This window comes from Apium graveolens, chromosome 10, assembly GCF_009905375.1.
Source record: "Apium graveolens cultivar Ventura chromosome 10, ASM990537v1, whole genome shotgun sequence".
NCBI classification, from domain to species: Eukaryota; Viridiplantae; Streptophyta; class Magnoliopsida; order Apiales; family Apiaceae; genus Apium; species Apium graveolens.
Genome location: NC_133656.1, coordinates 143,199,908 through 143,215,842, shown reverse-complemented (window position 1 = coordinate 143,215,842; position 15,935 = coordinate 143,199,908). Strand labels below are relative to the sequence as shown.

Genomic DNA, 15,935 nt, shown 5'->3' with positions numbered 1-15,935 from the left:
AACTTTAGATAGACATCATTATCCATGTCACTGTTAGCACCTCACGGCCAAGATAACGGAGTTTAGCAGAGCCCCTTTGTTACAAAAAAAAGAGTTAAGTTGAGCATATGGCAAAAATAATAATTGTCCTAACCCGTGCAAAATTAATATATTACATGGAGCCAAAGTATAATTTAGTCTTATTAAAGATTAAGCGAATGATAAATACCACTTAAAATAAAAGGCAAATAGTCAAAGTAATGTAGTCGAATCCAAGACTCTAATTACAAGAAACTTGAATTCGATTAAAAGCCTAGGTAGGGTGTTGTGGAGCCTGACCGAGTCGAACATTTCGAAACTCATCTCGAACTCGATTTGATTAAATATATTAAATTTAAATAAAATATTAAATATTTATATAAGTTTATATATATATAGGGGAATGATCAAATAAAAACTAAAATTAAAATAGAAACTTAGAACTAATCTAAGTCTTTAAATCTACCCGATCTAATGGTACCCCTAAATCACACCACCCAACTACCATGCATCCTCCCACACTCAATTTCAGCTTTTCCCCTCCGTTTTTAATTTGATATTTCCCGTCAAACCGTAATTTTTTTTTAAAATCCGATTTCACTGTATGTTTCTACATCTCTCAACGATTAATTTGCATACCATATGTATTATATTTCAAATTAGTTTTTTTTTAAAATTATTTGGTTTCTGGTTTCTAGTTTCTATTCTAAATTGGTTTCTATTGGAGTAGCCTCCTATAAAAACTTAAAATAATAGAGACTCGATAAAATTCACGAACCTTACGAGCCGAGTAATTTGAACCTCAGGATCAACTCGGTAACAAATTTAAATAGCTCGAATTTGAGATTGACTCGATTATTAACAAGTCGAATTCAAATAATTTATAAGTCGAGTTCGAATATCTCAAAAAACTTGAAACTCATTTGCATCCCTATATTACGGCGGTGGGTCTGATTCGTATCTTGTTTATTGTACTCAGTTTTGTTTCTCGATAAATTTGTACCCGACACGAAGTCGGAATGGGCTAAAATTGAATCCAACATGTTATGTGCGTGTCAATTCAAAATGATCTCCTTAAACCAAAAATAATTTTTTAATAACGGTACATGATTTTTTATTAAAAATATATATAAAAAACATGTTATAAAATGATGTGTGAAATAAAATTATTTAAATTATATATTAATGATCTTACATGTCCATAATTATGTAACATAAATTTATATATTTTAAATAATATTTTACATATAATAAATTTTTGGGTGACGTTCGGTTAGTTTTGGATCAAATCGAAACTAATTCGATTTTTCAAATAAAGTTTTGACAAACTTGAACTCAAAATATAGTATCCAAGTTCTTACCTTTCAGCCCGCAAGGGTTGACTCAGTTGGTTAAAGAGAGGAAAATTGTCCTCTTGGTCACAGGTTCGAATCCCGCGGGAGGAGAATTTATGATTATGCCTCCTGAGTCAGAGTTTGTCGCTTAAACGCGGTTTACCTTGGTTCACGTGGTTTGCAGGCTATTGCGTGAGCCCGTAGGGTTTACCCAGTGCGCACTCGAAGGGTAGCGGCTGCGGGTTACCTACGATAAAAAAAAAAAAAAGTTCTTACCTTTCACTGTAGGATTTCGGGTCGTGTTATACCTTGATACCCATAAACCACTTGATCAAGAATTTTAAATAATAGAATATAATAAATGAAAATCAAGGTAATTAAAATGATAACAATATAATAAATAAAGATTAATAACTTAAATAAATTATATTAAAAACAATATTATCATTTTCAAAAACTAAGGGATAATTTGTTAACTGAAGAATGGGTGAATTATAAATTTAAGCAAATTATAATGTTAAAAAAATAGTACTCGAATCCCCTTAGTAAAAAACAGTCATGATTGATGGACTATAATTATTGAAATAAAATCACTCTCCAAAATTACCCGTATTCGTAATTATATCTAACCCCTTTGAAATTCATACCCTCCCTTTATTTAACATTTTAGTTATTTTCTATTTAATTTTTTTAGCCAACAACTATAATTATTATCATTGTAAATGCTCTTATTATCTTAAAACTATTAGTAAATATTTATGGTCAAATTTACAATTTTACCTAATTTTTAATAAAATGATAAATTTAAATTTCCAATAAAAGATTTTAATTTAATGAAATGTTAGTGAGACAACTTCTATTTGGCAACCCAAGATACTGGGTATTCGAGTCACCTTCATGAAAACGCAAGACTTCTAACACTGCTGATTTGGTTTTTTGTTGAACATTTCGACAGAAAAAACACTAGACTTATGTTTTTTTTCAGACCTGACGCTTGTTCAAAAATTGCTAGAATCTCCATCACTTGCACGGCTTCTTCTTTAGAGGCATGCCAGTAAATATAACTATCATCAGCGAAGAATAAGTGAGACACTGAAGAGACACCCCTAACTACTTTAATTGCCTTTATCAAGCCACGCTGCTCATGAGACTTAATAAGAGACAATAAACCATCCATGCATATCAAAAATAAGCATAAGGAAAGGGGATCGCCTTGATGGAGACCCTTTTGAGGGATAATGCTACCAAATTTCTTGCCTGAATGGGTAATTTTATAATGAGCTGTAGAAACAAACTGCATAAAGAGATTAACCATTAAGTTAGAAAATCCCAACTTACGAAACATTGCTATGATATAAATCCATTCCACCCTGTCATAGGATTTGCTCATGTCGAGCTTCAAAACCATCCAACCTTTTTTTCCTCGAGTTTTGCGCTTCATATAATGCATAAACTCAAATGAAATCATGATATTGTCTGAAATTAATCTTCCCGGAATAAAAGCGCTCTGCTCTTCAGAGATAACCAAATCAATTACCTCTTTCAACCGATTTGCCAACACTTTGGAAGCTATCTTGTATCGAACATCGCATAAAGAAATTGGTCTGAGATCGGTCATGTATTTAAGACCTTTCTTTTTTTGAACAAGCACAATATTAGTATCAGTATATTGATCGTCAAATTTATAGGTTTCAACCAAAAAAATTACCATATGAGTCACATCTGCTCCAATCGTTCTCCAATATTTCTGAAAAAAACACGGGCTCGTGCCACAGGGCCTGGGGATTTGTCAGTGTGCATGTGAAGATCGTCTGCTTTACTTCTAGGTCTTGAACAAATTTCAGAAGAGCGTCGTTATGATCCGTAGTTATTAATTAGCATAGAAAATTACATGGAATAAATTACAAAAATAATTTAAAACTTGGCATATATTATTTTTATTTACATAAAGTTCTTCATATTTTAAGATATTTTAAATATAAATAATTATCAAAAATCAAAACAACATATGAATATAAGAATTATAAATAAATTAAGTTAGAAATATTGATAATGAGACGGTAAAACTTCTAACTACCCTATTTCCATTTTTCTCATATTATTTTCATTTTCATTCACATTTCAAAATAAATTGATAAATGTGGCGCCCTCCAAACCCGGGTCAGAAGTTTGGGGTCCACACACACACACGTTATTAATAACTTGCTTATAACAATGATAAAGATAATAATAATATGCAGTGACCCTACTTACCAACTACCACGAACCGCGACAGGTTAAAGTATGCACACAAGCCAAACACACATACTTATATTACAAACGTTCAAATCCCAACTATTCCAAACTCAGAACTGAGCATTAAACATTATTACAAACTTTTACAAACTCAAATTATCCCAAAAGAAGCCTACTAGCTTAGCTCGATCAACCTGAACCCCTAGCTCTCGCGCTGGACTGGGGATCCTCGGTACCAACCTGTTCCTTCTTAACTGGAAAAGAACATAAACAATATCGCACAAAAGAGCTAACTAGCTCAACAAGTCATAATAACAAAACTGAGAATAATGATCATCTGGTAAATATGGTTATGATATCAAGTGAACAATGGATTATGACTTAGAATTGGATATTATATTTTCATTTTAAAAACCCAGGTTAGGCTGCTGATCAGTCACGCACTAACCCCGAGCAAAGCACACAGCACTACTCTAACTACTGGATCCAAGGCATACATTGGCCTAACTTGACCATTATATGGCCTGACCACGAATCTGGTCCACAATTTTTATAAAAACAATCCAATTCTACCATAATAACAGAATAAACAGTAATAAACAATAAACAGGATCATTAAGAACATTGGACGTTCAATAATGAAAATGGTTTCAATCTGTATAAAGATCAATATGGCGTTTCAAAAGCTTGGCTGTTAGGTAATGAAAGAATTGGATAACAAAGGAATCAATATTTCAGGGTTCCAAGAATTTGGTCTTTCAAAGCATAAGATACAATAGTTTGAATGTGTAAGCAATTTGGTTCAGTGTTTAATATTTAGTTTGTATGTATTTGTGGAGTAGTATCGTATATTTGAGGTTCGTATCTGGGTATATAACAATCAATGGTCTAGAAGAAATCAGGTTTACGACTCAAGATCAATAACTGGAATTAGGGTTTAGGGTTTAGTGCTTCAAAGCACTTGCAATATAAAATAGGAATATCAATCATTACAATATCTCGAGGAAGTTCTGAACACTTGCCTGGTACTAGCTTATTATACTGCACTTGCTCTCAATCACCACTGTCTTACTCCTTGACTATGTGTTTCCCTTTCCTACGCCTTGCCTCTTCTGCTCACATATCATAAGCATCTATCAATATTTAACTCATACGATACTATTCGACACACACGTCTATCTACCCTTCGTTTCACCCAAATCCGATTAACGGATTGAAAGTTATGCAATAAACAAGTAAACAACGAATATATATACCGACAGTCAACCAAAAAGTCACATATAACACATAGCACGTCACATAATCAATAATATATCATTTATAAATAAATCTCGGGTCATAAACAAGCTTTCTGGTATTTAAAATGATTTTTAAAACATTTTTCAGAATTAAAACGGGCCGTTGGATCAATTTCGGAATAATAAACAGGGTTCGGTTGGCCAATTCTGGCTTCAAAACAATTTTATAATACTTATCGAGCCTTGAAAATAATTTAAAATGATATTTTAAAACTCGAAACTATTTTTCGGAATTTTTAAATTATTTTTAAATAATTAAATCTAATTAAATAATTAATTACAATCAATTAATAATCAATTAAATCAATTAATCAATTAATTTTCAAATTAATTGACTAATTAATTAATTAAAAATTAACATAAATTAATTAACTAATTAATTCAGATTTATTTTTGAATTAAAAATAATTTTTCGAATTAAAATAATAATTTTTTGAATTTTCAGAAATTAAAATCGAATTTTTATAATAAAAATAAATAGAAAATATGATTTTTAAATATTTTTAAAACATGAATCCAAAATTTGCAAGTTCTGAAAATCTTAGGGACCTAACTGTTTCGTTTTCAAAACCTCAGGGACTGAAATGCAATTTTGCAAAGTTCACCGTCGAACTTCGCCGGAAAATACCCTGTCTCGCCGGAGAAGGCGATCCAGGTACAGTCACACCACCACAAGCTCCAGAATTAAACTACATATCACCAGGAATCTATACATGCAATCAAAACACGTCAATAACCCCGGACTTGGCCGGAAATTGGCCAAGAACATCGCCGGTTTTCGGCGAACATCGCAAATCTTCAAAACACAACTCCCTTCGATTCAGACATCCTCTGTTAACGAGCTATATACCAATCGATTGCAAATTTCATAAGGAACATAATCCACTATAAATCAACAACTAATAACCCCTAGATCAAAAAGTCCCAAATTTCAATTGAAAACATTCATACGGGTTATAAACCCTAATTTCAAAATTCGAAAATTAAACTCAATTTTGAACATGTTATTGAACTCCAAATCAGACATATGACATATGAAAATTATCAGGAAAACAAGCTCTACAACATGCAATCATCAAATCATACAAACAATCATCCGAACAAAAATTCATATATTTAATAAAAATAATTCAAAAATAAATAAATTTCCAGAAAATAAACCTTGATTTCTGCTGTGATTTGGAACACAGAATCTGATAGAACACCTCAAGACCTTTGGATTGAGTACTCGAGCTTTGAAAACAGAGATCAATAACACCTTCGTTTTGCTGTTTGATTCTTGGAAGATTATACGAATATAGGGGTTTTCTCTGGAAAATTATATAATTAACTGTCTGCAAATGATTTTGATACGAAATAAAATACGGGAAAAGGCTATTTATAATTACGGAAAATTAGTATCCCGTTGGATCATTCCGGATATAAAACGGTACGTTTATTTATAAAAACTGATCCAACCGGTATCGGTTTTCGGGACAGTTATCCAAATCAGTACAATTTGCACTGCGGTCTTGGTCTCAGCGCCTGGTTACACGTACTACGAGGTGATAATTGGGATAGTTTAATAAAAAGCTCCCATTCATCGAAAATACGAGTTTTATTGATTTACCGAAACGAATATTGTATCGAAAATGTTGCGCCGGGACCCGCGCAGGACAAACCGTACGCCGGATCGAAAAAGTCGAAACATGGAATATGTTCGGAATATTACAATTAGGTTAGGAAGGAGTTCTCGGAAGAGTTTCGGGTTCCAAAAATGTAACAACGGATGACGTCGGTTGGTTCTCGTTTTTATAAAATAGATTTTAAATACTCGGAAAAAGATTTTATAAATTTCATATGATCCTTATAGATCCATAAATCTACATAAAAATAATTAGGAATATATGACAATTATCTATATTTTATTTTGGACATATAAAAATTAAAATACTCAATTAATAATATTTTTAAACATCCAAACACATTTAACACTTAACAATTAATTCACATAATAGATACTGAACACATATATTAATTATTTATTAGCAAAAATAATTACACAATATATCCCGGATATTACAATAAAGTTGATAATAAATATGTTTAGTTTTATTTTTTTGGGTAAGAAAAATAATTATTTAAATCCTAACCTTTAAAATTTATTAACAATAAGAAATTATTGCATGGATTTTTAAGATACAAGATATCATATCAAGACGTAATTATATCTTTATTATATAATTTACATAAAAGGGATATTATCCAAATTTTTATAGTCATGCTTCATATACTATCAGTTTGACAAGAACCGTTAAATTTTAAAAAAAATTAATTATATCTGTTGAATCTAAAATAAAGTAATATTCAATAATTAACGATAGATATGTATTCTAAATTGAATAAAATATCCTATATTTTCATTGATTTAATACATAAAGAAATATGCATACTTAACTGAATGGGTAATAATATAAAATTCGCAATTATTTTTTTTTCTTCAATTTCTGGATAATATGTGTTGGACAAAATTTATAAACCATTATTTAATTAAACATTACTTGGTGAGTTTTTTTTTGCGTGCTCTGTAAAATTGTCAAAATCTGATTTATAAAACTCAAGAAAGAGCTAAAATAAAATAAAACGAAAGTCAATAATTTTTTATTTGTGCAAACTATAATTTGATTCTTTTTTAACTATTTTAATTAATAAACATGTGCTACATGAAAAACAAAATATTCACGCATTGCAAGCCAGAACATTAAAAATTTGGTTGTTGGTCAGTCGGCACCGTAGTTGAGTTTATATAATACACGTATTACTTTTGTATCTATGTCATTTATGTTACTTTTTTAAAACCATAAATAAATATAATTTGTTCGTTTGTTTAATGACCTTAAAATATGACAAAATAATATACGCCGGATTAAAACAAAGTTATACTATTTTCCGAGGTTAAAATCAAAATAAAATTGAACTAAGTAGAAAATGTTGAATTTGGTTGGTATATTAGATTTGTCCGGTTAAAAAAATAATAAATACTATTGATTCGCCTAAAAAATTAAATTATTGAACGGAGAATTTGTCGATCGGTATAATAGCGTCGGGTGAAAATAAAATGATATATACTATTTATCTAGACTAAAAACTTATGTAACTAATCCACGATAAATAAGAATGAAAATCAAAAACAAATTCGACCACCTCAATCAAAATAATATATACTATTCTCTCAGTTAAACAAAAGTATACTATTGATTCGGGTTTAAAAAAATTAAAATCAAACTAAATATAATTAGTTGAATTTGATAAGTATAATGGGTATCGAGATAAACTAAAATTAAAATCAATTCAAATGTGATTCGTGTATTATTGTCGTGGGTTAAACTTATTGTTTAAATTAAAATTAAGATAATTATTTTTCATAAGCACATATAAATATAATAATATCATTAGAGTAAAACCTCGATAAATTAATACGTTAAGGACCATGAAAAATTACTAATTAATTAAAATATTAATATATCGATAAATTAATAATTTATCAATTTATCGATATATTAATAATTTATTAATTTATCGAAATATATTATTTAAAATTTTATAACATATACAATTCTCAGAATAATAATTTATTTTCATCTATTGAATACCTAAAATAACATTAAAAAATATTTATGAATTTAAGTAAATTGTTGGATGATGAACAAATTATTAGCAGTGTCTTGGGAAATAACAAAGAAGATAAAATTGATGAAAATGATAGTACACCGTGGAGAGTCTCACGAAAAAATGTTAGTACGCCAGAGCTGCATAATGATTCAAGATGAAGTATAAGGCGACATCAATTTTAAAGAAACATGTTATAATTGAGGCTTACTATATAAGTGTATCCTACAAATTTATAATTTTGATGTAATATGCAATTATTAATTTATATAATAAAAAATATTATCTTATAAATTTAGCGAATTATTAATTTATCATAAAGGGCCCGGCTCGGGATTATAAAAAATTATTAATTTAACGAGTTTATTAATTTATCGAGTATTAATTTATCGAGGCTATACTGTATATTTTTTTAATTAATGCTATAATTTTTTCAAATTTAAATACCTCTAAATAATAATATCAAATATAAATATATATGCATAATTATTATCAGATTATATCGTATAAAATTTTTGAATAAATGAATTTGGCATCTTAAAAATTTTATTTCAATTTATATGTAAAAAATTATGTAATGTTTAAAAAAGCAGTGCATTGCATTTTAAACTCGTTATTAAACATAATATTGGAAAAGTACATTGTATGTAACCGGTCCACATTAAATAAGAATAAAAATAAAAAAAACAAATTCAACCACCCGAAACAAAATAAATTATACCATTCTCCGAGTTAAACAAAACAATACTATTGATTCGGATTTAGAAAAATTAAAATTAAACTAAATATAATTAGTTGAATTTGGTTAGTATAACGGGTATTGTGATAAAACAAAATTAAAATAATTATATTTCGTAAACACATATAAAAAAATAATATTATTATAATTTTAAATTATTAATATAAATTTTTTCAAATTTAAATATCTCTAAATAATAATATCAAATATAAATATATATGTATAATTATTATCAGATTATATCATAATTTTTTTTGAATAAATGAATTCCGCATCTTAAAAATTTAATTTCAATTTAGATGTAAAAAATTATGTAATGTTTAAAAATGGGTTTTAATTTTTAAACTCGATATTAAACATAATATTGGAACAGTAGAAGACCGTTGGTACATTGTACGCGTGTATACACCGTTTATTCGATTAGAGCATCTCCAACGGTAGAACCTAAAACTGTTAGCTAAAATAAGATTAGCTAAAATTTTATTGAACCTATAAGCACTTTTTAACTTCAGCGGTATTAGTTATAATCATTAGCTATATTCAATTTTTTTATTAAATTCAAATATATATTAGTTAAAATAAAATTATAATATTTAATAAATTATATTTAATGCTAATAGTAGAATATTTTTATATTTATGTCAATATTTTAAAGTAAAATTTATAAAATAAAAATAGATAATTATTAAGATTGATTGAAAATATAATAACATACTTAAAATAAATGGAAAAAATGATTAACAAATATTAATACATATAAATAAAATATATTATGACTGAAACATATCTTTTATATTAGAATTTTTATAAATTTAGTTAACAATAAAGTAACATTTTTATACTTAACATTACATAATATTTATTATGTTCTAAATAAAAATATAAATAATGCATTTATATATATAATAAAATAATGATAAACATATATAAATAATTTGTATATTATAATAGTATATAATATATACATGTACACACCTACTTATCAATTAGCTGTACAAACCTATTTTCACACATCACATAAAAATAAAAATAATAATACATAAAGACATGGTTGATGAAAAAAGAGTTAGAGACTAGGATTTGAGAAAATTAAGAAAAATAAGGAAAATGACGTGGAATAATATAGACGACGGGAAAAGGATCAACAAATATAGAAAACCAAAACCCAATAGCTATAATTTTACCTAACAGTGGCTACCATTGGAATGGCTTAAAATTAAGATAATAGCTAAAATAGACGCCACATTGACAAATATACTTAACTGGTGAGTGTGGTTGGAGATGCTCTCAAAAGACTTTCTTTCTTCAAGTATGATTATGAAAAACAAAATACAACTCGAAATCATATAGGATTTGTGAACTTGGTTATTATATATATACATATAGGGGAATGATCAAATACAAATTAAAATTAAAATAAAAATTTAGAACTAATCTAAGTCATTAGATCTACCTAATCTAATGGTCCCCCTAAATCATACCACCCATGCACCCTCTCACACCCAATTTCAGCTTTTTTCCTCTGTTTTTAATTTGATATTTCCCGTCAAACCGTATTTTTTTTAAAATCCGATTTCACTGTATTTTTCTACATCTCTCAACGATCGATTTGCATACCATATGTGTTATATTCCGAATTAATTTTAAAAAAAAAATTATTTGGTTTCTAGTTTCCATTCTAAATTGGTTTTTATTGGAGTAGCCCTATATATATATAGATATAGGGGTGAGCGCGGTGCGGGCGGTACAGTTTTTTCCTCAAACCGCAAACCAAACCGCACGAGCGGTTTGCTCAAATTTCCAAACCGCAACCGCACCGCGTATCCTCAAAAACCGCATAAACCACACCACGAAAATGCGGTGCGGTGCGGTGTGGTGCGGTTCACTGCGGTTTATACTTTACAATTTCAAAAAAATTAAATAAATACAAAACTTAAATTTAATCAAATTTCTGAAAATAGTTTTAGTCAATCAGAATGCAACATCTTATTTCACTAGTATAAATACTTGAATTTTGGTTTTCCTAGTGAAGAAATACAAACAAGAGATTGTGTGGTTTCTTTTTTATTTGTCAGAAGATCGTGTGGTCCATTTGAATTCCTTAATGAATTTAACATATAATTCTAACTCAATAAGGATGCTATGACCATCCGGTGAAATTCACTTTAACTAAAAACATAAAATGGTTCTTTATGTTACCCGATAGGAATATAAGTGTGTATATATATATTTATTTATAATATATTAAATATTGCGGTGCGGTGCGGTTTGAACCGCATTTCAGGAATTTAAAACCACAACCCGCACCGCACCGCGCGGTTTATTAAAAATTCAAACCGCAACTGCACCACGAAAATTAAAAACCACGGTGTGGTTTGGTGCGTTGCGGATGGTTTTTGCGGTTTGTACGGTTTTCTGCTCAGCCCTATAAAGATATATAGATAGATAGATATTGCCATTAGCTCATGAATGCAACTTAATAGTTTCTTGCACAAATAATGGCTGCTAAACGGTTTCAAAATTTTCTATCAGAAGAAATAGTAGAGCAGATTCTTAGAAAAATACAATGTACAAAAACTGTATTGAGATGCACCACTGTTTGCAAATCATGGTGTTTTCTTATTAAATCGTTTCAGTTCATTAAAACTCACCTCTCTTTTCCAAACAAAAAATATTTGTTTTGGAACCAGCTGAGCAGTGCTTCACATTAGTGTTTCCGAACAGGGTACAAGAAATCTATGTACATGGCTGCTGCGACGATGTGATTTGCTATATGCTTGAGAAAAATGGAGATGTTTATCTCTGGAATCCGAGTATAAGAAAACTAAAAGTTGTTCCAAAATTTCGAAAATCTGGTCATCTGGATGAGGCTATTGGATTTTGGTTTAATGCTGAGAAAAACGACTACGAGGTTGTGAGAATTGGTTATGCAGAAAAGATGTCATCTGTTGAAGTTTATAGTTTGAGTAGTAATTCTTGGAAGCTGATCAATGAGACTTGTCCAGGTGCACTTGATATAAGTGATAAAAATTTGGTGTATGTTAAAGGAACATTACGTTGGTTGGCAAAACAAGAGCAAGGCTGGATAATTGTTTCGCTGGATATAAATAATGGAAAGTTCCGCCAGAAATTTATAAGTGACCCATGTCCACCAGGAACTTATTTCTATCTCACACGAATACATGAAGATTACCTGCCTACTTTGAGATGTGGATGGAGTAGGAATGCCTTTGGCGTCCAGCAGAGTGCTTGTAGCATAGAAGTATATGATAAGAATCTGATGATGATTTCTAGAGACTCGTATGTCGGTAGAGGTATGATTCTGGTAGGTTTTAGAAACAATGGCGAAGCTCTACTAATTCAGATACCAGGCTCAAATACTTTGCTTTCATATAACTTTGAAAGCAAACAGTTTAAGGATTTTGGTTTATTCTGCGCAGACCCAGCCTTTACATGTCCTTTCGTTAAAAGCCTTGTTTTGCTAAATGAGTGTGATGTGCAGACAACTATGGCTCCAGTTTCAGAAAATGAATTCATATAGATATATGAATCTTGTAACGCAGATATGTTGTTACTGAAACTAATAGAATCTCCAATAGTCTCTTTCATTACACTGTAATCTTACTCCAACTTGTATTCAATTTTTCCAAATTTATTTACTGTTAGCTTCATCTATTTCTGTTATTTTATCTATGTGCTTCATCTGAAATACTAGTATCTGATAGATAGCTATATGTTGAGCATTTTAAATTCTTGTAATCCGTGTTTGATTATCTTCCTTAAAACAGATTGAATTGTTGCACCTCTTAAGTAAATAGTAGTTATTAGATGTCACCACTGGCAGCCTTGTTCTGTATGTTCTTTCCAAGATCTATGGAATTCCAATCTGTTCTTTCTGATTGAAATACACAGGTTGATTTTCTGTAGCAGGCCCATTTGCTGGTGCCATTCTGTCTTTTTAATATTTGTTGTTGGACTCTTGCTGATAGTACATGTAGTTCCTGTAAGGACTAGTCCTAGACTCCTAATTCCATATACCTCCAGAAAGGACTAGTCCTGGACTCCTAAGTCAGTCCAGTCCCGCACACTTCCAGTCCTAACTGGCTCAATTCTGCAATCCCAACATGTGAAAATCCCAGCACGTGAGGCACTTGCCTAAGCACATGACAGGGACAACTGTCACCCATCAATCATGGAAATAATCAGGGCACGTGTCAAAAAATTCTCAGAACATTCATCGGCCAGTCCCGCACTGACACGTGTAAAACATCCACTCCAACCAGGTGTCCTCCGCTCCCAGAAATAACGGCTACGATTTAAAGGTACCAATCCCAAAACCCTATCCTTGGGCTATAAATGGCCCAAGAAAGTAAGGTTTTGGGGTTAATCACTCTCTCACACTCATATACACACACAGCCACCTTGCATTCCTATCTATCTTCATCTTCCCCATAAGCGAGTTATTACTCTCACACCGGAGGCGCCGCGGGACCCAAACCCCCCTTCCGGTGTTGTTTTGTAGGAACCCCACCACAACTACATCTCCACAGCGGCGAAGGTTCCAGGCACGACGTCGAAGGAGTAACTCCGCCACCAGGAGTCATCATTTGGCGCTAGAAGGAGGGGTCGAACATCCTTGGGTCTCGGTGCCCCTGGATTCACCTTCATCAGCAAGCTCTTGAAAGAGTCCATTTATCTAACTTGTAAGAACCCAAGCAACCAAACTATTCCATAAACATGAATGTCGTAATTTTAAGCCACGTTTGTGTGTGCTCGTTATTTTAGGCCACGTTTGTATGTGCTATTGTTAGTTTTGATCGTTTTAGAACCCCGATTTTGCTCTAGTTTGAATATTGCCTTTGTGTTATAAATTCCTGCTAAACTTATTCTACCGCATTGTTGAGTAGTCCCATAAGATTGTTTAAACTAGTACCAGAAAGCCATTTGTTACTACTTGTTATTGTTTGGGATAGTTTCTACGATTTTCGAAAAGCAACCTTAGATTCATATTATTAGTTGGAAACTATTGTTAGTTGTTGTTGGTATTTTTGAGAAATGGAAAGACCAGGAAAGCATACTTCTGGGAGACCATCTACTAGTACTCAGGTTCAGGAGCCGGACCACTCCCAGGCCCTTGATCCAGGAGCAGACAGAGAAGCGTTCCAGGAGCAACCATTGCAACACAATCCCGTTGTGGAGAGAATTGTAAACACCCGGGACGCCAGAAGTCTTATTGAGCTCAACCAATACAAATACACTAATGTCCCAGTGGCCGAAGAGCACATGGCCTACCTTACAAGTGATGAACTAGCAGAAGCAATTCGGCTCTACAGGCAGGAGCAAACACGTCTCTAGGAAGAAGCCGAACTTGAGAAAGAATCGGAGGAGTCTGGGGACTCCCAGCAATCTAAAAGATCTGTCTTCGACCGTATTAGAGCTAAGGGAAAGAAAAACAAAAAGGATCAGGGTAATAAGAAAGAAGCAGAAGCTATTAAGCAGAAAAGGTTGGAAGAGATGCGGGAGCAAATCAGAAAGGAGGAAGAAGCAAAGCTCGAGTTAAAAATCCAAAAAAGAATACAATTAGAAGAAGAAAAGCTACTGGCCAAGTCTAGGACCAAGAGAACCCGGGGAGACCCTACACCAGAGCTGATTTCTAATGATGAAGAAGAGGAAAAGCAGAAAGATCTAAAAGATATGATCTATGAATTGCAAAGAAAGATGGACAAAGACTTAAGAGTAGAAATTGGAGAAACATTAACTCCTTTCAGCCCCTCCTTGGAGGCTATTCCCCGGCAGCGGGACTTGAAGCATTACAACTTTGACTCCTTTGATGGTCTGGGAGACCCGGAGGAGCACTTGAACTACTTTGAGCAGATCGTACAAATATATTACTACAATGACCTGACGAAATCAAGGTTCTTCGCATCAACTCTTAAGGGATGAGCCCGGAGATGGTTCAGTAGGATCCCCTCACGCAACATCCATAGTTGGAAAGAATTTCACGCTTCTTTCCTCCGGAGATTTGGGGCAAACAAAAAGCATGAAATGCACATGTGTCACTTGGAGACAATCCGACAGAATGACAATGAGTCTCTCTCTACATATATGCGTCGGTTCCAGGAAGCAATCAATAAAGTCTCGAGCTTGGATGAGCGGGAAGCTTTGATCATTTTCAGGAGAAACTTGGACCCAGAGCACAATGAGAGATATATCGTAGAACTGATCAATAAGGTGCCACAAAGTCTGGCAGCAGCTTACTTGATGGCTTCCAGATTCATAAAGGAAACGGATGTACTTCAGGCAATGAGGATCCAGGAGTAAGAACACTGATGACCGACCGAAAGGGGGTTACCATCAGGACAAGAAATTCAAGCAAAACCAACAAAGCCAAGAAAGACAAACTACTCCGGTTTTTCAAAGACTCGGTCCTAAGCAGGAGTCAAAGAGCGATCCAGGACCCACAAAGCAACCCCGGGAGCCCAAGCAGGAGCCGGACTGGACTCCTCTCAACATAACCCGGGAGGAAATCTTGAAGGAGGTATAAGATAAACCCTTTGATTACCCTCCGATGCCAATGCAAACTCCTCCGGAGAGCAGGCCTTACAATAGGCAGTGCGATTATCATGAGACCCATGGCCACAAGACTGAGAACTGCTTATCACT

The 15,935-nt window shown here is 32.1% G+C and overlaps 1 protein-coding gene across 1 annotated transcript; it reads left to right on the top strand.

Annotated features, from left to right (window-relative positions):
- The first annotated feature begins 12,045 nt into the window (after positions 1-12,045).
- On the top strand, positions 12,046-12,813 carry LOC141691084 (putative F-box protein At3g24580). Its single transcript, XM_074495828.1, has one exon. The coding sequence runs from the start codon at positions 12,046-12,048 to the stop codon at positions 12,811-12,813; it is 768 nt and encodes a 255-aa protein (XP_074351929.1).
- Positions 12,814-15,935: the final 3,122 nt, after the last annotated feature.